General features: G+C 43.9%; 2 protein-coding genes across 2 annotated transcripts in view; one reads left to right on the top strand and one right to left on the bottom strand.

Moving 5' to 3' along the window:
- eif4eb (eukaryotic translation initiation factor 4eb) overlaps positions 1–5587 on the bottom strand; it is a 17030-nt gene extending 11443 nt beyond the window's left edge. Inside the window, exons 1-2 of the mRNA XM_038274702.1 lie at positions 5564–5587; positions 3528–3631 (exon numbers count right to left, since the gene is read on the bottom strand). Of these exons, the coding sequence (XP_038130630.1) occupies positions 3528–3631; positions 5564–5566 (107 nt within the window). The 5' untranslated portion in view covers positions 5567–5587. The remainder of the gene's footprint in view (positions 1–3527; positions 3632–5563) is intronic.
- A 372-nt stretch (positions 5588–5959) lies between these two features.
- metap1 (methionyl aminopeptidase 1) lies at positions 5960–25544 on the top strand. Its single transcript, XM_038274700.1, has 11 exons — positions 5960–6117; positions 11935–11986; positions 12066–12175; positions 14072–14132; positions 19504–19595; positions 19697–19780; positions 21463–21601; positions 23320–23451; positions 23518–23661; positions 23740–23805; positions 23888–25544. Exons 1-11 carry the CDS (start codon positions 6001–6003, stop codon positions 24052–24054), a joined length of 1164 nt encoding a protein of 387 aa, XP_038130628.1. The 5' UTR covers positions 5960–6000; the 3' UTR covers positions 24055–25544.
- Positions 25545–25870: the final 326 nt, after the last annotated feature.

Genomic DNA, 25870 nt, shown 5'->3' with positions numbered 1-25870 from the left:
GGATTTTGGATGGTGGAGGGGGAGGATGAAAAATTTGACGGATTATGATGGATGGAGGGATGGATGATGTTGGGAGGGAGGGATGGATGTATGGATGGATGGAGAGGATGATGTTGGATATGGAGGGTGATGGAGGGGATGGATTTTGGGATGGATAAGGGGTTTTTAAATGGATGGATGTTGGAGGGGATAATGGTGTTGGAAGGGGATGGATGGATGATGGATGGAGGATGAATGAATGGATGGATGGATGTTGGATGAATGGAGGAGGAGAATGGTGGGGGATGTTTGATGGATGGATGGAATGGATGGGGGAGGGGTGGGGGGATGATGGTTTGGGAGGAGGGAGGGAGATGGAGGGATGGATGTATGGATAATGAATGGTGTTAATGGAGGGAGGGTTGGATGGAGGGGATGAATAATTGATGGATTGATAGGGGGATGGATGGGGTTTGGAGGGAGGAGGGATTAGGAGGATGGATGAGGGAGGGATTTTGGGGGAGGATGGATGATGGAGGAGGGTTTTGGGATGGAGAAGGATGTTGATGGATGGAGTTGGATGGAGAAGGATTTTTGGTGGGGATGGATTTATGGATGATGGATGAGGATTTTTAGGGATGGATGGAGATGGATGGAGGGATTTTGGGATGGTGAATGGTTTAGATGGATGGATGTTGGTGGATGAAGGGATGTTGGATGGATGGATGGGATGGATGGAATGGGGGTGGAGGGAGGGGAATGGATGGAGGATGTTGGATAATGGAGGGATGGATGATGGGGGAGGGATTTTGGGATGAAGGAGGGGATGGATGAGGGATATGGAGGGGGTTGAATGGAGGGGATGGATGATGGATGGATGATTTGGATGAATGGAGGGAGGATGAGGGGGTGGATGGTGTTGGTAATGGAGGAGGATTGAGGGATGGTGTTGGGGAGAAAGGGGAGATTTTGGATGGATGGAGGGAATGGATGGAGTTGGATGAATGGATGGGGGATGATGGATATGGATTTGGATGAATGGAGGATTGGATGATGGAGGGATGGAGTTGGATGAGGGATGGATGGATAAAGGATGGATGGATGTTGGATGAATGGTTTGGAGGGGATGAGGGAGGTGGAGTTGGTGGATGGTGGATGAGGGAGGGATGTTGGATGATGGATGGATGAGGGAGGATGAATAATTGATGGATTGAGATGGTGGATGGATGATGGATGGATTTGGGATGGAGGGGATGTTGGATGGAGGGATAAAAGGAGGATGGATGGATAATGGGGGATGATGGATGTTGGATGGATGGAGGGGATTAGAAGGGATGGAGGGAGGGAGGGATGGATGAATGGATGGATGGATGTTGGATGGATGGATGGATGTTGGATGGATGGATGGATGGATGATGGATGGATGTTGGATGGATGGATGATGGATGGATGAATAATTGATGGATTGATGATGGATGGATGTTGGATGGATGGATGGATGAATGGATGTTGGATGGATGGATGGATGTTGGATGGATGGATGAATGGATGTTGGATAAATGGATGATGGATGGATGGATGGATGATTGATGGATGGATGTTGGATGGATGGATGGATGGATGATGGATGGATGATGGACGGAGGATGGATGGATGAATGGATGGATGGATGATGGATGGATGGATGATGGACGGAGGATGGATGGATGAATGGATGTTGGATGGATGGATGGATGTTGGATGGATGGATGGATGAATGGATGGATGGATGGATGAATGGATGGATGAATGGATGTTGGATAAATGGATGATGGATGGATGGATGATGGATGGATGAATGATGGATGGATGAATGGATGGATGTTGGATGGATGGATGAATGGATGGATGTTGGATGGATGGATGAATGGATGGATGAATGGATGTTGGATGGATGGATGGATGGATGTTGGATGGATGGATGGATGAATAATTGATGGATTGATGGATGGATGGCTGATGGATGGATGGCTGATGGATGGATGGCTGGATGAATGTATGTTGGATGAATGGATGGATGGATGAATGGATGGATGAATAGATGTTGGATAAATGGATGATGGATGGATGGATGTTGGATGGATGGATGAATGGATGTTGGATGGATGGATGAATGGATGTTGGATAGATGGATGGATGGATGTTGGATGGATGGATGAATGGATGATGGATGGATGGATGAATGGATGTTGGATGGATGGATGTTGGATGGATGGATGAATGGATGATGGATGGATGGAGGATGGATGATGGATGGATGGATGGATGGATGGATGAATAGATGTTGGATAAATGTATGATGGATGATGGATGTTGGATGGATGGATGAATGGATGTTGGATGGATGGATGAATGGATGTTGGATGGATGGATGAATGGATGTTGGATGGATGTTGGATGGATGGATGATGGATGGATGAATGGATGTTGGATGGATGGATGAAGGGATGTTTGATGGATGTTGGATGGATGGATGGATGATGGATGGATGGAGGATGATGATGGATGGATGGATGGGTGGAGGATGATGGATGGATGGATGTTGGATGGATGGATGGATGAATGGATGTTGGATGGATGGATGATGGATGGATGGATGATGGATGGATGAATGGATGTTGGATGGATGGAGGATGGATGGATGAATGATGGATGGATGAATGGATGTTGGATGGATGGAGGATGATGGATGGGTGGATGGATGATGGATGGATGGATGATGGATGGATGATGGATGGATGATGGATGGATGGATCGATGATGGATGGATGAATGGATGTTGGATGGATGGATGATGGATGGATGGATGATGGATGGATGAATGGATGTTGGATGGATGGAGGATGATGGATGGATGAATGGATGTTGGATGGATGGAGGATGATGGATGGATGATGGATGGATGATGGATGGATGGATCGATGATGGATGGATGAATGGATGTTGGATGGATGGATGATGGATGGATGGATGATGGATGGATGAATGGATGTTGGATGGATGGAGGATGATGGATGGGTGGGTGGATGGATGCAGGATGATGGATGGATGAATGGATGTTGGATGGATGGAGGATGATGGATGGATGGATGGAGGATGATGGATGGATGGATGTTGGATGGATGGAGGATGATGGATGGATGGATGTTGGATGGATGGATAAATGGATGGATGAATGGATTGATGTTGGACGGGTGTTTTCCTTTTATTGAACATTAATTCTAAATCTGATCTTTCCCGTTTTTAAATCGTTCCGGAACCTCCTGGACTTTCATATTTCCCTCTAACATTGAACCAAGTTTGGACCCGAATGTTTCCAGAAGAATAAAATCTTAAAGTTCTGGTAAATCTGTCGTTCAGGGATGGAGGATCTGAGCTTCACAGCCTGAAGCTCTAGAAACGTTCAAACCTTCTCGGCGGCACACAGATGAGATTCTAATCCATGTGGGACCTTTGGACCCGCCTCATCATGGAGACGAGTTAAACGTGTTCCGACCTGCAGAGCCTACCTGTTCTGAAGGGGATGCTTGATGTAGGCCTCTGGGCTCACAACCTCCTTTCCAGTCTCCTGGGCTCCATCTTGGTCAGCGTGGGGAGGACTAGGGTTGCTTTCCTGAACAAAACACACGGAGAAGCAGAGAAGGAATGAAGCCATCTACAGAAATTATTTCACACTTTTAGATGGTCCAGACCGAGTGAAACCAAGTACTAGTCTGTTCCTGTCGCCTTACATAAACCTGCTAAACCGAGCCTTAAAATAACATTATTAAAGTTTTCCAAAGCCTTAGAAATCTAGAGGAATAATAAAACAAAAACAAATCTATAATCAAACCTTCTTTAGTAAAGACTACTGTCAGACAGAGAACCAGCAGGTGAGTTATAAGCTTCCTTTGGGCTCTGAGGTAAAGACAGATCTATGAGGCATTAGTGAAGAGAAAAAAATTAATAAATAATTTTTTTTTAGATGTTTATCTTCTAATAATCCTAGCAGTAACTGTTATAGTGGCAGCTAACAAATAAGTAGACCAACAAATTGAATGCTGCCATAGTGGCCGTCTTTAACGATTTATATCCATGAACAATATTATAAGTATTATATAGTGTAATGGGAAAACAAACGAACAGACGAATGGTCCACTCCTTTGGAATGGGGGTCGTTTGGCTTCTTTGTTAGCCTGCAATGCCCCATACCTGTCTATGCCTCTGAAAGGGGGGTCATTAGAGGGAATGGACTTTTGTTCAACTCTAAAGAGGTTGTTCTTTTTTTTTTTACTTTGTTGTGTTGTTTTACAGAGCAGAGAAAAGACAGAGCTTGATGTGATCAGACATTATTTCCATAGGGTCAGCAGTCATGCCAGAGATTTTTTTATTTTGAGAATAAAGTTGTAATATTAAAAGAATGAAGTCATCATTCAACAGAAAGAAAGCTTGGAGCTCCACCCAGCAGATGACGGCCGACCAGCTCCACCAATCAGCAACCAGAGTCCACTTTGACATCCTGCACAGTTTGATGCTGCTGCTAAAAGATTTCCTGATTTGTCAAACCGATGCTAAAGTAGACCTTCACATGATGCTCCACATTCCTCATTTTAGGGAAGAAAAGGCTTCTTGTAGGAGTTGTCATAAAATACAACTTTACAACATAATGTTACGACTTTATTCTCGTAATGTCATGACTACTCTAGTATCAAATGTATTCTTCTAATTTTACGTCTATCTCGTTGCAACTTTGTTCTCATAATTTTCCAAATTTATTCGCTTAATTTTAACTTTATTCTCGTAATTTTATGACTATTCTCCGACTCTTTTCTCGTGATTTTCCGACTTTATTCTCGTAATATTACGACTTTACTGTTGTAATTTTATAACTTTTTTCTCGTGATTTTACGACTTTGTTCTCGTAATTTTGACTATTCTCCGACTTTTTTCTCACGATTTTACAACTTTATTCTCATGATTTTACGACTTTATTCATGTAATATTACGACTTTATTCTCGTAATTTTGCGACTTTATTCTCGTAATTTTGCGACTTTATTCTCGTAATATTGCGACTTTATTCACGTAATTTTACGACTTTATTCACGTAACATTACAACTTTAGTCACGTAGTACTACGACTTTATTCTCGTAATTTTACAACTTTATCCTCGTAATTTTACGACTTTATTCACGTAATATTACGACTTTATTCACGTAATACTACGACTTTATTCTCGTAATTTTACAACTTTATTCACATAATTTTATTATTTTAATTTTAAGGCTTTATTCACATAATTCTATAACTTTATTATTGTAATTCTATGAGTATTCTCGGGACTTTATTCTCGTAATTTTAGGACGTTATTCTCGTAATATGAAGAAAACCTCTCTGCTGGCCCCAGTCGTTCATTTATTATCAGCTTTCAGAGGAAAATGTTGGAACAAATGTTTGGAACAGAAACTTGTCGGTTGAAGGAGCCTGATTGGCTGATGGAGCATCCAGAGGTCAGCTGGGAGCAGCGCAGGCCAGCTGGGACAGCATTTTAACGGCTTTCAGTTACCATCAGCCTCCCGTAGAGCCGTTGTGAGCTGGAGGCGAAGGTGTGGGAAGGATCTCCTGCTGTCGCTCAAAGTTGGGAGATCTACACATTCCTCCTTAGAGCCCAGCAGCTCGCAGCAGCGACAGCCGCTTTAAAACTCACCTAACAGCGGATGTAAACAAAGCAACTTCCCTTCGACCGCAAGGAAACGCTTTTTAAAGCATCGGGTCACGACTGGGTCCGAATTTAAAGCTCTAATTTAGACGTGAAGTTCTTCCATATGTTCAGAAACGTTCTCCTCAGAGAATTACTCACCGGTTCGGCGGTAGCCATCTTACAAATCTCTGTTAGGAAATTTAACGCTGATTGGTCCGTTTTGGGACACGTGACCAGGGTGCCGCTGATTGGCTGCCGATGGGTCACTCCGCCCTCTTCTCCCCTGTCCTGCAAACGGAGGCATGGCGAGCACGGAGAACAGGAGGGAGTGTGAGACTGAAGGCTGCAACAAGGACGCCAAACTTCAGTGTCCGACATGCATCAAGCTCGGGATCCAAGGCTCATACTTCTGCTCGCAGGTACGGCTGCTTCCCCCGCCTTTCCCCCCGGCCTGAAGGCAGCTAGCCGCGGCCGCAGAGCCGGCTAGGCCCGCGTCAATTCACGCGGCTGCTAACTCAGCTGATAGGCTGCTAATGGGGCTCCTAGCTGCTTCTTTAGCCGAGAAGAAACATTTCTGAGTTTATCTGAGCTGTCGGTTAAGTTCAGTCTGGAAACAACTGAAAAGTTCCAGATAGCAGTTAAATTAGTTTTTCTTTATTTTTCTAAGGTCGAGAAGAAACGTTTAGCTAGCTAAGTGCTGTCAGGCTACAAGCAGTGAAGAAGCTAAAATAAGAAAAGCTCTTTAATAAACCAGCAGGGTCACATTACATATTAAACAAACATGTCATGTAAAAACATCTCGAAGCTTTAAGCAGCTTAGTCAGCTAAAATGCTGTAAAAACAAGTCTGATCATTTGATGCTATGATGGTGGACCACCCCGGATCAGCTCCTCATGTTCATTACAGTTTAGCTCGATTATTAATGCAGATAATCACCAAATCACTTCCTTTGAATCCTGGTGATCAGCTGAACATTTGGTGCTTTGCTCGGTATTCTTTATCAGAGCCAAACATGAACAGATTACAGGCCTAAAACTCATGATTGTTGCTTATTTCAAAAAGGACTGAAGCTCCTATGGGTGAACATTAGTTTCCAAAAGTCTTTTAATTCAATAAAAGAGAATATTAACAGGAGGAAAGGGGTGGAAAAGTTTTGGTAAATGTGGTATTTTCACACCACAAGAAAACAACTGCCTATAAACAAGAATAATTTACCCTCTGATATATGAATAATACTAGTGATGGTGAGATGAAGCCTCATGAGGCATTGAACCGTTTGGTCAAATTGCTTCAACGATCCCCACAGTTCATGAGGCTTAATGTGAACATGTCACCACCTACTGGTGGAGTGCAGAACTACAGTTTGTAATAAAATCTGTGATTATTATTTTTTTTGCAATTGTTTTTCTTTTTTTTTCGCCTTTTAAGTTCCCTTGAAATTATTAATGGTTGGTGTGTATAATAAAATCTTTTAGTGTAAAATTTCTTAGAACAATCATTTAAGGTTCACAGTTTTTCTGCCATTTTAGTGAAATAAACTCAAGCAGACAGTGAAAGTGTTAGGGCAAATTGGGCAATGATGAGCAAAATGAAAGGTGTTAGTCATTTTTATTCAAACATGATAGTTTTTTCACGTTTTTTGGTTTTAATCAGGTTGGAAGTTGTGTTCAACCAATCTTTTGGCTAAACCGACCTAATTTACCCAATCTATATTTTTACTCGGGCAAAACAATGCATTTTAGTCTCATCAGCCAAAACACTCAAGAAAATACTTAACACTGACGTGTTAACGCAGGCTTTGTCTGGTGGTTTGCTCTAATTTTGATCATTACATTGTTTATTCAAACCAGATTAGCTTTAGGCAACTAGATTGGTTGGAAAAACAACCAATCTATTCTTAGAATCTATCCAAACTTTATCCAGCTGACAGCAGCTCTCCTCCAAACTCCCACATCTTGACTGAAGACTGAGGCTGTTTAGATGCCTGTCAAAATTCTTGCGCTTCCTGAACCACTTACCGAAGCGGTCACGTGGTATCACTGTAGCGAGGCCTCGGACGTCATCAATTTTGGCCGCTCATCTAAATGAATCACGCCACGACACGCGCTTCGGGGAAACGCCCCCTCCATTACTCAACACACGCCTCGAAGCCTCGGATCATCTCATAACATCACTAAATAATACTGTGTCTGGATTTAATATTAGTCTTTAGCAGGGTTCGAATAAAGATCATCACCAGCCAATAAAGGTCTGGAGACATTTTTAATTATAATCTGTTACTTTAAACAGAATTTAACACTGAAATAAAATGCAGGTTTTTAGGCATCAATGTTATACATTGATTTTTTTTAAATACAAAAAAAGTAGAAAATTTTTCCTTTTTAAAATCTAAATCATTCAGTTTGGTATATAGACAATTTACAAATTCATATTTTATAAAACACCTGAACCGATGGATGGTATTTTTTTTTCTGGCTTAATGAGAGGAGTGGGCTTAAAGGCCAATTTATGCTTCTGACGCATGGCCTCTGCAACCATCAAAATTCTCTCTGTCAGCGACAACGCGCAGAGGTTCTGCAACAATTGTTGCGCACCTCAAAAAAATCCTGACTACGCCTTGGACGGTCATCAACCAACACAGACCTCAAGCGGAAGTGCGCAGACATAAAGCAGCTGTGGTTGGTCCTTCGTATGCCTTTCCGGCTGTCTGTGTGGTCGTCCTTCTCTATTCGCTGCCGGGTTCCGCCATTTTTAAAAACCGAGGAACAACTACAATGGACATCTACGACGAAAGGTTAATCAAAGATGTTTGGAAGTACAACCACATGTACGATGCCTCAGACAAATGATATATAGATGCCAAGGTCTATGCCAAAACAAAGTTCTCGCGACAATCCACCGAAGTTCTCGCGAGTTCTCGAATAGGCTCCCACTAGCGCTTTGGCAGGAAACTGCTGTGATCCCTAGAAAATTCCAGACCGACGAAGCAGAAGCAAACCAGCAAAACTGGTTCATGACCAGACCCAAGCGACATTTGCTGTGTGCGTTTGCAGAAGCCTAATCTGCCCTTTAGGCTGCCCTGCAAGGCTTCAAACCTGGGTTTGAATTGTCACATAGCCATTCTGAAGCACATACAGGGTTTCCGAGGGTCATTAAAAAACATTAAATTATTGGTTTTTAAATTAAGGCCTTAATTGGCATTAAAATGTATCACATGCGAGTATTGTGGCATTTAAAATGCTTTATTTTAATAAAAAAAAGATATTTAGAAAAGCTATTTTGTCAGATATATTATATCAGGATATATTTACGCGGAACTTGCAGTTGATCGTAAAGCCGTATGTTTGGAAAAGAAGCTTGAGGCGGAGAAAAAGCTAGAGAATGGAAAAATGCAAATTTGGCTGGAAAAACAGGAATTCAGGTAATGGCTGAAGCCTGACGACAGCAAAGTACCAACACTATTTATAGTGGGAGTCGTGTGCTGCTGATCTCGACTCGGAACGTCGTATGTCGGTTTGAAGACCTTCCTAATCCCACCAACACGTCTTCCATTGAGGAAGCACAGCCTGGGTTCTCTCATCTCTGTTGCTCTATTGAATTCCTTACACTGAATTTTTATCCAGTAAAAATCTGCCTGCAAAAAATTCAGTTGCAAAAACTTAAACTGCAAATGTGTTGATAGTGAGATGAAACCTCATGAACCGTTTGGCTAATTGCTTCAACGATCCCCGCAGTTCATGAAGCTCCATGTGAACATGTCACCACCTACTGGTGGAGTGCAGAACTACAGTTAGTAATATAATCTGTGATATTTTTGCTATTAGTTTTCATGTTTTTTTGTTTAAGTTCATTTCAAATTGTTAATGATTGGCTTTCTTGCCTGTGTTTTCTTCCATATTTATCAGATTCATAACGTTCACAAGAAGCTTTAATAAATGGCTTTGTTCAAAGCCCTTTCAATCCACCTGTCCTCTTTGTTTACATTTTGGACAGAGAAGACAGGAGGTTTGAAAGGAGAAATATAATTATCTCAGCACTGATAGGGTGAAAAGCTCTTTGTCAGGTTTACTTAAGTACTTTTTATAAGATAGAAAAACAATCTCTGGTTAGCCCATGTCTTTTATTCCCAGTGACAAGAGACTTGCAGAAATATTAACAGGACAAACGGTGAGAAAGGAATTCTTTTTATCTGTGCGGCTGCAGAAATCAGAAGCAGCTGTTTTACATGCAAAGTCAATGGTTGACTCATGACAGCATTTCCACCTTCAACCGTGGCATCGGTGGGAACCCCGAACCGTGCATTTAGGGCATACAGGTGCTGGTCATAAAATTAGAATATCATGAAAAAGTAGATTGATTTCAGTAATTCCATTTAAAAAGTGAAACTTGTATATTATATTCATACATTACATACAAACTCATATATTTCAGATGTTTATTTTGTTTAATTTTGATGATTACAAATGACAACAAATGAAAATCTCAAATTCATCATATCAGAAAATTAGAATATTGCTGAAGACCAATAAAAACAAAGGATTTATAGAAATGTTGGCCAACTGAAAAGTATGAGCATGTACAGCACTCAGTATTTAGTTGGGCCTCCTTTGGCCTGTATTACTGCAGCAATGCGGCGTGGCATGGAGTCGATCAGTCTGTGGCACTGCTCAGGTGTTATGATAGCCCAGGTTGCTCTAATAGTGGCTTTTAGCTCTTCTGAATTGTTGGGTCTGGTGTATTGCATCTTCTTCTTCACAATACCCCATAGATTTTCTATGGGGTTAAGGTCAGGAGAGTTTGCTGGCCAATTAAGAACAGGGATACCATGGTCCTTCAACCAGGTACTGGTAGCTTTGGCACTGTGTGCAGGTGCCAAGTCCTGTTGGAAAATGAAATCTGCATCTCCAAAAAGTTGGTCAGCTGCAGGAAGCATGAAGTGCTCTAAAACTTCCTGGTATGTGGCTGCGTTGACCCTGGACCTCAGAAAACACAATGGACCAACACCAGCAGATGACATGGCACCCCAAACCATCACTGACTGTGGAAACTTTACACTGGACTTCAAGCAACGTGGATGAAGTGCCTCTCTTCTTTTCCTCCAGACTCTGGGACCTTGATTTCCAAAGGAAATGCAAAATTTACTTTCATCAGAGAACATGACTTTGGACCACTCACCAGCAGTCCAGTCCTGTTTCTCTTTAGCCCAGGCAAGACGCTTCTGACGCTGTCTGTGGTTCAAGAGTGGCTTGACACAAGGAATGCGACAGCAGAAACCCATGTCTTTCATACGTCTGTGTGTGGTGGTTCTTGAAGCACTCACTCCAGCTGCAGTCCACTCTTTGTGAATCTCCCCCACATTTTTGAAGGGGTTTTGTTTCACAATCCTCTCCAGGGTGCGGTTATCTCTCTTGCTTGTACACTTTTTTCGACCACATATTTTCCTTCCCTTCGCCTCTCTATTAATGTGCTTGGACACTGAGCTCTGTGAACAGCCAGCCTCTTTAGCGATGACCTTTTGTGTCTTGCCCTCCTTGTGCAAGGTGTCGATGGTCGTCTTTTGGACAACTGTCAAGTCAGCAGTCTTCCCCATGATTGTGTAGCCTATAGAACTAGACTGAAAGACCATTTAAAGGCTTTTGCAGGTGGTTTGAGTTAATTAGCTGATTAGAGTGTGGCACCAGGGGCCATCAATTTTGAACCTTTTCACAATCTTCTAATTTTCTGATATGATGAATTTGAGATTTTCATTTGTTATTTGTAATCATCAAAATTAAACAAAATAAACATCTGAAATATGAGTTTGTATGTAATGTATGAATATAATATACAAGTTTCACTTTTTAAATGGAATTACTGAAATCAATCTACTTTTTCATGATATTCTAATTTTATGACCAGCACCTGTATACGCACCTTTGCATGAGCAGAAAAATATCACCAGAATGATTGACAGTTAGGAGAACCACTTGTTTTGATGATCCACCCAGAAAAAGAACATCCTCCCCTATACCTTTAAGGTCAATTCTCAGGTGAAAGTTTTTTTTATTTTTAAAGTAATGTTTGTCATTTGTCATTTTTTTATCATAAAACTTGGGGACGAATAAAAGCAATCGATTTATCATATTTGGGTTAAAGATTGAAGATTAAATTTTAGGGCTGCATCCTAATTGAACAGCTTCCATTAGGATCAGGTCGGTCTTTCAGACATTAACAGCTTTCCATATCCTCCCCTTCAGGAATGTTTCAAGGGAAGTTGGACATCTCACAAGTTGCTGCACAAGAAAGCAAGTGGGTATCGCAGCCGTTATGCGTGTCTATGTTGTTCAGTGAAAGTATTGACAGCTACCTGCATCACTTTTTTCCCCAGAGGAAGACAAGAGTCAGACTGAAGATAAGAACTGTGTGGAGAAGGACACCAACACAGACCCATGGCCGGGATACCGTTACACAGGAAAGCTACGCCCGCACTACCCACTGGTGAACCTCCCCACTTCTCTAGTTTTCACTTCTTTATATAAAGAGTTGAGAAACTGTATATACACTGTGCAGAATTATTAGGCAAGTTGTATTTATGAGGATTATTTTTATTATTGGGCCACAATTGTGTTCTGAGTCAGCCCAAAAGACTACTTAATATGGCTAACCATCTCCACGGCTATGTGCTGTGTAGCTAGCTACCTAGCTCTGTAGATGGCTAACCATCTCCACAGCTATGTGCTGTGTAGCTAGCTACCTAGCTCTGTAGATGGCTAACCATCTCCACAGCTATGTGCTGTGTAGCTAGCTACCTAGCTCTGTAGATGGCTAACCATCTCCACAGCTATGTGCTGTGTAGCTAGCTACCTAGCTCTGTAGATGGCTAACCATCTCCACAGCTATGTGCTGTGTAGCTAGCTACCTAGCTCTGTAGATGGCTAACCATCTCCACGGCTATGTGCTGTGTAGCTAGCTACCTAGCTCTGTAGATGGCTAACCATCTCCACAGCTATGTGCTGTGTAGCTAGCTACACAGCTCTGTAGATGGCTAACTATCTCCACAGCTATGTGCTGTTTAGCTAGCTTCCTAGCTCTGTAGATGGCTAACCATCTCCACGGCTATGTGCTGTGTAGCTAGCTACCTAGCTCTGTAGAAGGCTAACCATCTCCACGGCTATGTGCTGTGTAGCTAGCTACCTAGCTCTGTAGATGGCTAGCCATCTCCACGGCTATGTGCTGTGTAGCTAGCTACCTTGCTCTGTAGATGGCTAGCCAGCTCCACAGCTATGTGCTGTGTAGCTAGCTACCTAGCTCTGTAGATGGCTAGCCAGCTCCACAGCTATGTGCTGTGTAGCTAGCTACCTAGCTCTGTAGATGGCTAGCCAGCTCCACAGCTATGTGCTGTGTAGCTAGCTACCTAGCTCTGTAGATGGCTAGCCAGCTCCACAGCTATGTGCTGTGTAGCTAGCTACCTAGCTCTGTAGATGGCTAGCCAGCTCCACAGCTATGTGCTGTGTAGCTAGCTACCTAGCTCTGTAGATGGCTAGCCAGCTCCACAGCTATGTGCTGTGTAGCTAGCTACCTAGCTCTGTAGATGGCTAGCCAGCTCCACAGCTATGTGCTGTGTAGCTAGCTACCTAGCTCTGTAGAAGGCTAACCATCTCCACGGCTATGTGCTGTGTAGCTAGCTACCTAGCTCTGTAGATGGCTAGCCATCTCCACGGCTATGTGCTGTGTAGCTAGCTACCTTGCTCTGTAGATGGCTAGCCAGCTCCACAGCTATGTGCTGTGTAGCTAGCTACCTAGCTCTGTAGATGGCTAGCCAGCTCCACAGCTATGTGCTGTGTAGCTAGCTACCTAGCTCTGTAGATGGCTAGCCAGCTCCACAGCTATGTGCTGTGTAGCTAGCTACCTAGCTCTGTAGATGGCTAGCCAGCTCCACAGCTATGTGCTGTGTAGCTAGCTACCTAGCTCTGTAGATGGCTAGCCAGCTCCACAGCTATGTGCTGTGTAGCTAGCTACCTAGCTCTGTAGATGGCTAGCCAGCTCCACAGCTATGTGCTGTGTAGCTAGCTACCTAGCTCTGTAGATGGCTAGCCAGCTCCACAGCTATGTGCTGTGTAGCTAGCTACCTAGCTCTGTAGATGGCTAGCCAGCTCCACAGCTATGTGCTGTGTAGCTAGCTACCTAGCTCTGTAGATGGCTAGCCAGCTCCACAGCTATGTGCTGTGTAGCTAGCTACCTAGCTCTGTAGATGGCTAGCCAGCTCCACAGCTATGTGCTGTGTAGCTAGCTACCTTGCTCTGTAGATGGCTAACCATCTCCACAGCTATGTGCTGTGTAGCTAGCTACCTAGCCACCCTGTGTTCTAATGTGTTTTCTCGGTCTGTCTGTCAGACTCCAATGAGACTTGTTCCAGGTGACATCCAAAGACCCGACTATGCTGATCATCCCAGAGGTAAGAAAACCTTAGATTTTCATTCTTGGCAGCCTGTTGTTTGGGAGGCATTGCTGACCTGCAGCTCTTTAAGTCTATTGGTGGTTTCCACAGCACACATTTGTATTTGTCCGGAGTGACGTCTAGTAACTGGTGTAGCTTTACACCAGTAGCATCTCCAGACATCCTTCGTTACATTATATTGTATATAGCTATAGATATATAGCTATCAACACCAAGCCAAATTCCTTGTAAGTGCAAACCTACTTGGCCATAAATCCGATTGGGTCTGGTTAGTGGGACCACCTGTAGGGAACAAAGGAACCCAACATCTGGGGCTATATCAGACCAGGGAAAACATGCAAAGCAATCAACATTAGATCAATATTTTAATTATGATGGAAACCCGTTATGCTACTTTGGGATTTTGTGATGAAATTAATAATTTTAAGTTATGAAATGATCAAACTTTATAAATTAGTCCAGGTTTGACTAGTGGAGGTGTATTAAAGTCTGATCAAAGCTGCTTGATACTCATTAAAAGCAGTGAAGCAGCTTTTAACTCCAACTTCGGCGTCCTGTTGTCGGGTCTCAGAGCTGTGAGTCGATGCTTGGCTCAGCGTGCAGGCTCTGGACGTTTCCTGAGGTTATTTTGGAGGTTTATACGTTGGTCCACATGCTGCTGCTAGTTGTGTTGGTGCAAACCCAGCCCTGTTATATTCGTCTTGTTTTCCATACCTACGCCTGTCAGGTTACATAGTCCCAGAAACGACTGAGATAGAAGTTCATGTTGTCATTTGGAGATAATTTTAAACCGATGATGATGGAATAATAATGAAAACCAACAATCGCTATGTGTTGCAAAAAGCTGGTTTTACAACAATATCAAAGGGCAGCTCTTCAGAGGTCAGGAAATCTACACTGACAGTGAGACATAGACAGTGAGACATAGAGCTGTGTTTGGAAAATATGGAAGAAATATATTTCAATTCTGATTTGATTCCGATTAAATCTGAAAGATTGAGTCATAGAATCGAAGACTGATGAAAAAACATAATATGCTGCGTTCACACCGACGGCGTCGGGGGCACCAATAGGGTCTGATTTACATGCAAAGTCTATGTGGACGGCGTCCAGGGGTCCGGCGGCACGTCTGAGCGTTCTGACCTCCAAGCATGCGAGAAGCTGGCGCTGGAGGTCAGTAAATTGAACTTCTGCTGCTGGACGCCGGAGCGTCAACCAATCAGAAAAGTTGATCCGGGGAGGAGATGGACAATACCTGCAAGCTGTCATCGCTCCTGCAGACATTCTGCAGATAAACAATAAATAAATATAAAGGAGTTTTTTTCTAAAGGTTAAAAATAAAGCTGTTAGAATGGATTGTTGTTTGGTCCGCTCTATAAAACCTGCAACTCAACGCTATTTCTGACATTTTGAATTGAAAAAGCTTCCTGGATGGAAGAGAAACGTCTTCAGACTTGGAAACAAAGTCCAGTGGATTATCTTTTTTTTTTTTTACTTTTTTTGGAACCAGTGGGATTAATCCAAAGGAAAATGAAAATTGTTCACTCCTGGCAGCACACGCCTTCTGTTTGGACCTCTTCTCTCTCATCAAACGCCCATTCTGCTCGCTGTGGTTCTGGGCCTAACTTCGGAGTTGGTTCTGGTCTTGACCCGTCCCGGATCATGTAAACCCCTCCAGACTGGCGGAGCAGAGGGTCGTCTCTGCTGTTGGTTCTGGTTCAGCGAGGCGGGTCGGATCAGTGGGGATCATCGGATTAGCAGAACTTCTCCCTGACAAACGGACCTCCTCTCTGGCTTCCATCATCTCACACCTTATCTGACTTTATTTATGTAGCCGGGTTAACCAAGCGCGCTGCCATGGCAACCTTTGTATTGGCGGATCCATCCTCGGGTCGTCATGGTTACGGTCTCCTCTCATTCTGCGGTTGGAGCCGATGTGCTGTAAAGCCGAGCGGCCTCATCAGAGGCTCCGTTCTGAGCAGAGGCTTTGATGCGGCCGGGGTGCGAGCGCAGGCTTTCCCTGTTTCTAAGCAACCGGCCACCGTCCCGCTGGATGTTGGAGCTGATTAATTCTAAACGTGGGAATTATTGATGGGTTTTTTTTCCCACCTTGCAGTCCAGTAATGATGCCTGTATGTAGTGACTGCTCTCAGACTCTGCTTCTCTTGTTCTTCTCCTCACCACAGTAACAGTCCAGCTCTGCTCCAGTGACTCGGCAGCGTGAGTGTCATCAGACGCTTTGCTCCGTAGCTGTAGTCTCTGCAGGAGCAGCTAGTTATCCGTAGCTCTGCAAGGCGCCTTTTTCTGTTTCCTCTGTTTAGGATCGGAGCTGGAAAATCTCTCACAGGGAGCGGAGAGTACGCCATAAACTCTCCATGTGAGGCTCCAGAGTCCTGGATGGAGTCTTAAAGTGACCCAGAAGGATGAGGGTCTCTCCGCCGCATCTTTAATTAGAAGGCCTCATCTGACCCGCCTCCCTTTGTTTCACGAAAATCTTTTCATTCTAAAGTTAGAAGCTGAAATGTACGACCGAGTTTTAGGGCCAGGCTAGAGATTTTTTTTCCTTCTATTTCGAGAATAAAGTCATAATGTTACGAGAAACAAGTCGTATTTTATGACAACTCTTCCAAGAAGCTCTTTCTTCCCTAAAATGAGGAATGTGGAGCATCATGGGAAGTTCTACTTTAGCATCGGTTTGACAAATCAGGAAATCTTTTAGCAGCAGCATCAAACTGGGCAGGATGTCAAAGTGGACTCTGGTTGCTCATTGGTGGAGCTGGTCGGCCGTCATCTGCTGGGCGGAGCTCCAAGCTTTCTTTCTGTTGAATGATGACTTCATTCTTTTAATATTACGACTTTATTCTCATAATGTTACAACTTAATTATTGAAATAAAAAAAAAATAAAAAAATCTCTAGCCTGGCCCTAATAATCCGTCATAAAAAAGATTCTCCAGATGCAATTTAAAAATGTTTTTTTTTTTTTTTTTTTCTTCTTTTTAGATGAGCTGATCTCGGATTAATTTTGGTAGGGAGGAAACGGCCCCATTGAAAGCTGATTGATATCAGCATTAATCGTAAATACGCTTGAGGCTTATTTTTCAGTTTTGGATGTAAGAAAATCACGTGATCTAGAAAAAAGTTAAGAATGCCTAAAATAAGTGTATTTACCCTTAATTTAAATGGGTAAATCCGATAGTTTGATAGAGTATTTTTACTCTTAAAATAAGATAATTAGATAATATGCTTGAAATAAGACAAGGTAATTGTGTTTTTATTATTCCATCGACAAAATGTCTTACCTCCTCTATTGAAGAACAAATAAACGTATTTTAAGAAAAAAATACTGATCTAGATTTTGATTTTTCCCAGTGTGAACAACAATCTACAGGAATGAGAAACTTTAAACAAAAGCTGTTTTTAGATCCCTGATGTTTAGGTTCTGGCTGATTATAATCTGATATTTGATTATCGAATCGGACATTGCTAAATATGGGTATCAGTCACGATATTGAAGAACACCTTAGATCGGGTTTCTGCTTAGAGCAGGGATTGCACTGCAAAAAATGAAATCTAAGTTTGTTTTGAAAGAGCATTTTTCTTGAATTAAGCAGTTAAGATCATAATATCTATTATCTAATTTATACCTTTTTTGAAAGAGTGAAATTGGCAGATTATCTAATTTACTTGCTCAAATTAAAATACATTTTAAGACATTTTTACTCATTTTTAGATCATTTTTGCAGTGTGCAGTTTCTTCCGGATGGTGTTTTTCTTTCCCCAGGAATTTTCTATTTATTATTTCTGGGTGGGGGGAACTGTTCCTTCCAGTTTCTTAGAGAAGAAACTGAAAATTTACTGGAAACTTTTGTGAATATTTAGCCTCAAGCAGGAAGATATCCAGTAATAACCTTGAGGCAGTGGGTGATTTACATTTAGGCAATTCTAGGCAGCTGCCTAGGGCCCCAAGTTCCTGGGGGCCCCATAAAACTCTGTTTCCATGTATGTTTAATACAACTATTCCTTATTTGTGAACACAAATTATGTTTTTGATAAAAAATCCTTTGGCTGAAATGCCATCAGAACGCTGATAATATTAAATGTGTCTCAGCCCCCCCCTTCAGTGTCCACCATATTGGATCAGTCCATTTGCTGCACATGTTCAGAAAGGTCCAAACAGACAGCAGCAAACCATTTGAAAACAAACCATGCAAAGAGCAGTGTTGCCAACTTAGCGCTTTAGTCGCTATATTTAGCCACTTTTCAGACCCCTCTAGCACTTTGATTTCTAAAAAGCTCCTAGCGCCAAATCTAGAGACTTTTTTCTGCTACTGGAGACTTTGGAGACAACATCTAAAAGCAGCGAACTCTGCTCTCCAGAGCGAGTAGATTGGTAACCCCGCCTCCTGCTCTCCTCTATCTTGTCTGCTGTCATGATTCATGCAGCTATTATTTCATCCAAATGAAAAATGGAGAACAGATAAGCAGATCATGGCTTGTCTACAGTGAAAAGAAGGACTGGGTTATTTACTTTGGCCTTTTTGGAAACACAGGAAGGAGCAATCAGCTAAGTGAGCTTAGTGCTTGGAAAAAATCTTTCATTCCTTTAGAGACAGCATGAAAAGTCAGCTGAGTACAAAACATAGAGAGGAAAACAAGAAGAAAAGGGACAAGAAGAGAGGGACACAACCTAGAACAGATAATGGATGTCTATTCTAGTAACATTTCTGTATCTGTAGAATAGCTCTGTTTTATGTCTTGTCTTCTAGATTCAGAGGGCCCCCTGCCTGTCTTTGCATAGGGCCCCAAATTTCCTAAATCCGCCCCTGCCTTAAGGTCATTACTGGATCAGGTGTAGTTTAAGAGTCATGACTTCATATTTTACATACAGTCCTGCTGAGCCTGAGCCTAACTTTTAGGCTTAAAAATTAAAACCCAGATTTTAGATGCAGTCTGTTTCCTTCAGACAGATTGAATCTAAAATCTGGGTCCTGCTTTCTGGAGCTAGTTTCTGCTTCTGCTTTAGAGGTTAGCTTATTTTTTTTTTGTATCGTTGCCGTTTGGTGTTTAATTACTGTTCAACCTGTCGAAGCTTTCAGGAATCAGACGCCACAGAAGGTAAAAACCATAATCTCATAAACAGACTTCTCTGCTTCACTGTAAACATTAATGATTTCCCTACAGAGGAGTCGGGTGAATTCAGAAGTTCTTGGTAAAGTAACTGATGAGGATGATTAAGATCCCGCCGAGTGTCAGCGTGGATCAGAACATGACTAACAGACGGCTGCTTTTTCAAGGTCTTTGCTCAACAGTCTCCCTTCGTATCAATGCGTGAGTGATGTCCTTGTCTCCTTGTCTCCTCCCCTACAGGGATGTCTGAGTCTGAGCAGTTCTTGAAAGGGACGTCTCAGATCAAGATCCTCTCCCCTGAGGACATCGAAGCCATGAGGCTGGTGTCCAAGGTGACCTCATTGACATCTCCTGCTGCTTAAAGTTCTGTTGTTGCCATTCAGTTCTGACGCGCCTCCTTTTTTCGCTTTTTTTATTCTTTTCTTTCTTCCAGCTGGCTCGAGAAGTCCTGGACATCGCGGCCATGATGGTGAAACCAGGGGTGACGACGGAGGAAATCGACCACGCTGTTCACCTGGTATGAAATACGCTCTATTTTTTACTGAGGATGGAGGAAGCAGGAAGTCATGCTACGTTCAGATCGCAAGTAGCAGCAGTAGCAGCATAAACGCGCGTGCTGCTTCATTATTGATGCTTGTACCAGTTTAGTTCTGACGCGCGGCTGAAGCATCTTTGCTGCTCTAGCCTCCAGTGATAAAGTGGGTCTGATGCACGGTGGGCGGAGCTACCCTATCCTTTCTCTGCCTGGAACAATGGCAGCTATATTAGCTGTGATCAGCGGGTAGAAAGTAGTTAGAATCTATGTTGAAGTGAGAAAGTCCTCCTGAAAACATGGTCTGTGCAGTCAGTTCATCCAGATTACCATCCTGCCTTCATAGATTATTTCTCTGTGGGAGCCGCTCAGACCCCCACATACCGGCACCGCGCTTTCACTGGGAATCCCCAGCAGAAGCTGCCTCAGGCCCGCTCGCCTCTTGGGGTTTTCCCCTCCTGTTGGTGGCGGCTAGAAGGCGTTTTTCACGTATGTAATCCAAACTGCAGGCACCAGGTCAGCGTCAAAGTGCCAAAAATGCTTTTTTCACTCATAAAAGAGAATCTGGTCAGATAAATATGCTGATTTCCATTATTGGAGACCTTCTGCATTAAGGCAAAGCCTTTGCTCCTAAGATTTAGTTGTTGTTTTAATGAAATTTACCGATAAAATCACCAAACTAAATAGAAAATAAGAACAACAGAGCAGCTTAAGTAGCGTATGCCGGTTACATCGCCTGAAATGGTCACACAATGACCTCCGACCCCTCCTTGGAAAGATCTGAGCCTCTAGTTTCCAATGATGGTGGCCATTAGGGGGCAGGGCTAACGATGAATACCTGCTGTCGCATTACTCCTGCAGAGTCACACACGTCAGGTGGAGTTTTAAATCTCATTTCATTTGTTTACACAAAAAGTACTTTTTAGTACAAACTTTTTAGAAATCCTAAAGCCCTGTTTTGAAAGGTGTGGATGAAACACCCTGTAGCGGGCCTGCCGGGCTTAAACTGTTAATATGAAGCTTCTGATGCTGAATTTTATAAAGTTAAAATAGCAAAATGAAGCTTGTTTAGCTGTGAAAGCCCCTTTAAAGCAGATAGAATTCCTGCATCGTTGATTTAAAGGCTGGATGATGAATAAACTAGCAGCTAAAGATCATTAATAGATTCAGAGATGTTAAAAATGATCAGTTTGAGGGTCATAAACGCTCAAAGCTCTTTTAATTAATGATGGTGGACGTGTTCTGCGGTCTTCCTCAGAGTTAATGAAAGCTGTGTTTCTATCTACTTCTCGAAATCTGCGCTGCTTCTCTGGTTGATGATGATCTACCACCTGTTGATCTCCTTTGATGTTGCCTCTTGTTAAAAGCCTCCATTAGCAGGAGCTGCCGGCTGCGTTCGCTTCTAATTAGGTCCAAAACAAGATGGTTCCCCTGAGAGCAGAAGCCGCTAACGTCAGCATTTATTACTGCTTGGTTCAGAGCGCCGCTGCTCCTCTCAGAGAAACCGTCATGGCGGCAGTTTGTTCACACGGCTCTTCTGGTTTGGTTCTTGATCATGTTCAGGCCGCCATCTTTAACCCTCCTGGCTCAGGCGGCATCACCTAATCAGGTGTCCCTGTCCTCCATGCAGGTAAAGGATGACAAACTTGTCTTGTTTTTGTTTGCAGGCCTGCGTAGCCAGGAAGTGCTACCCCTCCCCTCTGAACTACTATAACTTCCCCAAGTCCTGCTGCACGTCCGTCAACGAGGTGATCTGCCACGGCATCCCGGACAGAAGACCACTGGAGGACGGAGACATCCTCAACGGTCTGCTGCTCCTCCCCCCCGCCCTGTCTGTTAATCAACCACTGTTTCTCTCTGATGATGAATGTTTGCTGCAGCGTTTGATGTCAGCAGGAGTTTGGCCAATTTTAGCGTCTTTCTGGACGTTTCTGCTGCGGCGCCGCTCCCCTCAGGGTGCCTGATGGAGCACGGTCAGCAGCTGGTCCCTCACTGCGCGCTCTGACATGATAGATCGTTTCATTATCCCCCCCCCCCCTCCCCCACACACGGATCATCCATTTTGTCAGGATCAGAACTCCTTTTTTGGGTCTAAAGCAGCGGCCTGCAACTTTTATGACCCAAAAAGCCATTTTTACCCTTAGTTCAGCAAATAAAACCTGTTTGACATCATTATTGAGAAAAACATTTTTATTTTCTGCCTGTGAGCAGAAACTTTATTACTTTTTTTTATGTTTAGCTGAATTTGAAACTGTGGAAGTTAATGTTGAGATTTCATTTCAAACACTGATCTGTTATTAAAAGGTAGAGTGCATCAAAGTAATTTTACTGTATGTTTTGTACGCCACTCAGGGGCGGATTTACCATTAGGCAATACTAGGCTGCTGCCTAGGGCCCCAAGTTCCTGGGGGCCCCATAAAACTCTGCTTACATGTATGGTTAATATAACTATTCCTTATTTGTGCTCATTAATTATGTTTTTGATAAAAATCCTTTGGCTAAAATGCCATCAGAACGCTGATAATATTAAGTGTGTCTCGGCCCCCCGTCAGTGTCCGCCATATTGGATCAGTCCATTTGCTGCACATGTTCAGAAAGGTCCAAACAGACAGCAGCAAACCATTTGAAAACAAACCATGCATTCATCCATTCAGAGCGGCCCCCTGCCTGTCTCTGGCCCGAAATTTCCAGAGGTTCTGAGTTCGAGTCCCACTCCCACAGACTGCCACTCTGGGTCTCTGAGCAAGACCCTTAACCCCACACTGCTCCCTGGGCGCCACACGATGGCAGCCCACTGCTCACTGAGGGGAGGGGTTAAACGCAGAGAGTGAATTTCCTTGCTTTGTACTTGTGGCAGTGTAATCACAATAAAACGCTGGGAAAAAAGAAATTTCTATCAAAATAAGGAATAAAAGATTGTTCAAAAACATTTTCTGACTTTTTCTGACCTGTCTGAGTAAAACCGTATCAAAACCAATGATTCAAGTGTCGCTTATTAAGCTAATTAGCACCAGACCTAAATTTGCACAAATAATGCTACGTTCATTCCGCAAGCAGCAAAAACATGCATGATGCTTCATTTTTGATGCCTGTACAAGTTTAGCTCACCAGGACAATAAAAGCCAACATATTCTACCGGCAGGTTTCTACGTTTGAAGTTAATTTAGGCGTTAATATTAATAAACTGTTTCAGAGGAGTGATCATAGCGCTCTGCATCAGCAGTGCTGCGTCTGACTCCCTGCCAGCTCCCAGATAAGCTTCCCTGATTGGTTGATGCGGCGTTACATTTTTCCAACTCCAGCATCTGCAGCTTCTGAGGCGTGTCGGATGCTCAGAAGCTCATGGCGCTGCTCTAGATGCGCTGCAGAACCTTTTGTTGCGCCTTGATGCGCGTCGACCATTAACTGCATGGAAACCAGCTGCTCCTGCTGCCTGCGGTGTGAACGTAGCATAAATGTCTTGGTGTTAAAATGACCATCCGCCATTTAACCTGATCTCTTACCCCGACCCTTTACTTCCTCAGTGGACATCACAGTCTACCACAACGGTTTCCATGGCGACCTGAATGAGACCTTCTTCGTGGGCGAGGTGGACGAAGGAGCGAAGAGGCTGGTGCAGACGACATACGAATGCCTGATGCAGGCCATCGACTCCGGTAGGCCCGTTCATCTCGGCCCGTCGGACCCGCGTTCCGAGTTAATAACCCCCCCCCCCCCCACAGTGAAGCCGGGCGTTCGCTACAGAGAGCTGGGGAACATCATCCAGAAACACGCTCAGGCTAGCGGCTTCTCGGTGGTCCGGAGCTACTGCGGCCACGGCATCCACCGGCTGTTCCACACCGCTCCCAACGTGCCGCATTACGCCAGTGAGTCCGCCGGGATCAGAACCGCATCAGAACCCGCCCACCCCTCCCCCTAACCTCTGCGCCTGTTTGATTTCACAGAGAACAAGGCGGTGGGAGTGATGAAGCCGGGTCACGTGTTCACCATCGAGCCCATGATCTGTGAGGGTGAGTGACGGCGCCAGAGGCCCGCCTCCACCACGGGTTCCCATGGTTCTGATTGGCCCCGCCCTCTCTGTGTGTTTTTAAGGTGGTTGGCAAGACGAGACGTGGCCCGACGGCTGGACGGCCGTCACCAGGGACGGCAGGCGGTCAGCCCAGTTCGAGCACACGCTGCTGGTGACGGAGACGGGCTGTGAGATCCTGACCCGCCGCCTGGAGGACCACGGACGGGCTCACTTCCTGAACCAGATGTAGGCTCCAGCGGAGCCGGCAGCGCACGGACCGGACCTGTTCCAGAACCCCAGAACCTCTGGGTCTCTGACTCAACCTTCACTCCCAACTCCACTGAAGACGCGTCACTTCGAGAGCCCAGTGGGGGGGGCAGGCGGTTCTGTCGGCGCCGGTTCCTCGAATCAAACAGAAGTACTTGAACACGTCTGGTGTGAGAAGGCCGCTTCGTTAGTCCGAAACGGGTCCGGATCAGGAGAGCGGCTCGGCCGGAACCATCGTTCTGCTCTTTTCTGTCAGCCCGCCGCCGCCAGAGATGAGCCGGACCGGATCCGCACCGCTGAGACCAGAACCGGACCCGCCCACCAGAACTTAGAGGAATTCAGCTGGTACGGCTCAGAGCTGATCTGGGCCGCACCAGCTGCCTTCCTGGACAGAAATCCTGAGTGAGTCGGATCAGGAAGGTCCGGACCGAGTCGATTATTCTACCAAATAACATCGCTGTTAAAACTCCGGGTTTTTGTTGCTCAGCTTTAAGTCTTCGGACAGGAGAAAGGTTCTGTTTGTGACGAGCAGCAGTAGAACCGGGCCGGGCGGGTTCTGAGCGACAGCTGCAGCTTTAAAGTATTTAAATCAAAAACACAAACGTATTCGGTGGCGTCTGATGTAACGTGTTTGACCTCAGCAGGAGGCTGGTAGTAGAACCACGGGGGGGAGCAGAACCGGGTTTGGGCTTTAAGATCCGGTCCCGCCTGGCTGCCGAGCCTCGGCGGAACGGGGAGGACGCTCTCCTTCCTGTTCACCTTTGACCCCCCGCCCCCCCCTGCTGTCATCGTTGTTTCTCTGCACTCTTTGTACTTCTGATGGCGTAATAAAGGACTCTTCTGTAGCTCCGTGTGGCTGATTGTCTGCGACCCGCCGGGTTCTCCAGAACCTTGGCTCTAAATGTCCGCCTCCCGACCCCACCTGCTGCTGGTAGCAGATGAGGAAACGATGGCGGCTCTTCTTTGATGAAGAAGGCGCTCGGCGGCTCGGTTACCCGGTGGACTGATTAGCATAGTCATAGTCAATATCCGTTTATCTCTTTAATTTTGTACGAAAAATAAACTTTAAACTCCCTGAATGGGCGTGTTTCCCTTTATTCATGTACAATAAAAACTATTTAATTACTTTTTGGTGTTTTTGGAAGCATATCGGGATCTGACCTTAAATCGTTTGGTTTTTTTGTACAAAACTAAAGGGATAAACGCAAATCTGACGTGTTATTCGTGCGCATTGACTATAGGTATGCTAATCTGACACCGGCCCTGAAGACTTGGACGACTTTCATCATTTCTCACACAGCAGCAGCTTAGCAGTGAAGATGGAACCATTTTTAATTCCCTAAAGAATTATTATTGCTTTATTTTCACATCATCATTTTACTTGAAGTGATTTAATTGCCTTAATTTTGGATTCTGATATATTTGAATCTGTTAATGTTGATGTGAAATTAAATTGAATAAATACATTTAAAAGACAAATATTGATGAAAATGTTGAAATCTTCCACAGTTACATATGAACAGCTGAACTTCAAATTATTATTTATAATAAAATAATTACATTTTGAAAATGTATATATTAATTTTTGTAAATGATGGTTTTTGGGGAGTTTACATTTCTCTAAATGTCAGAACAGTCGGTTCAAAGCTCATTCCAAAAAAGTTAAAATCAATCCACTTTGTTTCCAACTTTGAAGACCTTTCTCTCCCATCCAGGAAGTTTTTTCAATTCAAAATGTCAGAAATGGCGTCAAATAGAAACGGATGAACGGGTCCCCCCCTTTGGAATGGGGGTCGTTT

Source organism: Cyprinodon tularosa, unplaced genomic scaffold (assembly GCF_016077235.1).
Source record: "Cyprinodon tularosa strain WSP-4 unplaced genomic scaffold, ASM1607723v1 ctg925, whole genome shotgun sequence".
In the NCBI taxonomy this organism is placed as follows: Eukaryota; Metazoa; Chordata; class Actinopteri; order Cyprinodontiformes; family Cyprinodontidae; genus Cyprinodon; species Cyprinodon tularosa.
Note: the sequence above shows the minus strand (reverse complement) of the source record. Positions and strands in the feature narration are given on the sequence as shown.

Coding starts and splice junctions, on each gene's coding strand:
- metap1 (XM_038274700.1), top strand. CDS start 6,001: ATGGCGAGCACGGAGAACAGGAGGGAGTGTGAGACTGAAGGCTGCAAC. Junction 21,602..23,319: donor GGACGGAGACATCCTCAACG/GTCTGCTGCTCC, acceptor TTACTTCCTCAG/TGGACATCACAGTCTACCAC. Junction 23,662..23,739: donor CAACGTGCCGCATTACGCCA/GTGAGTCCGCCG, acceptor TTGATTTCACAG/AGAACAAGGCGGTGGGAGTG.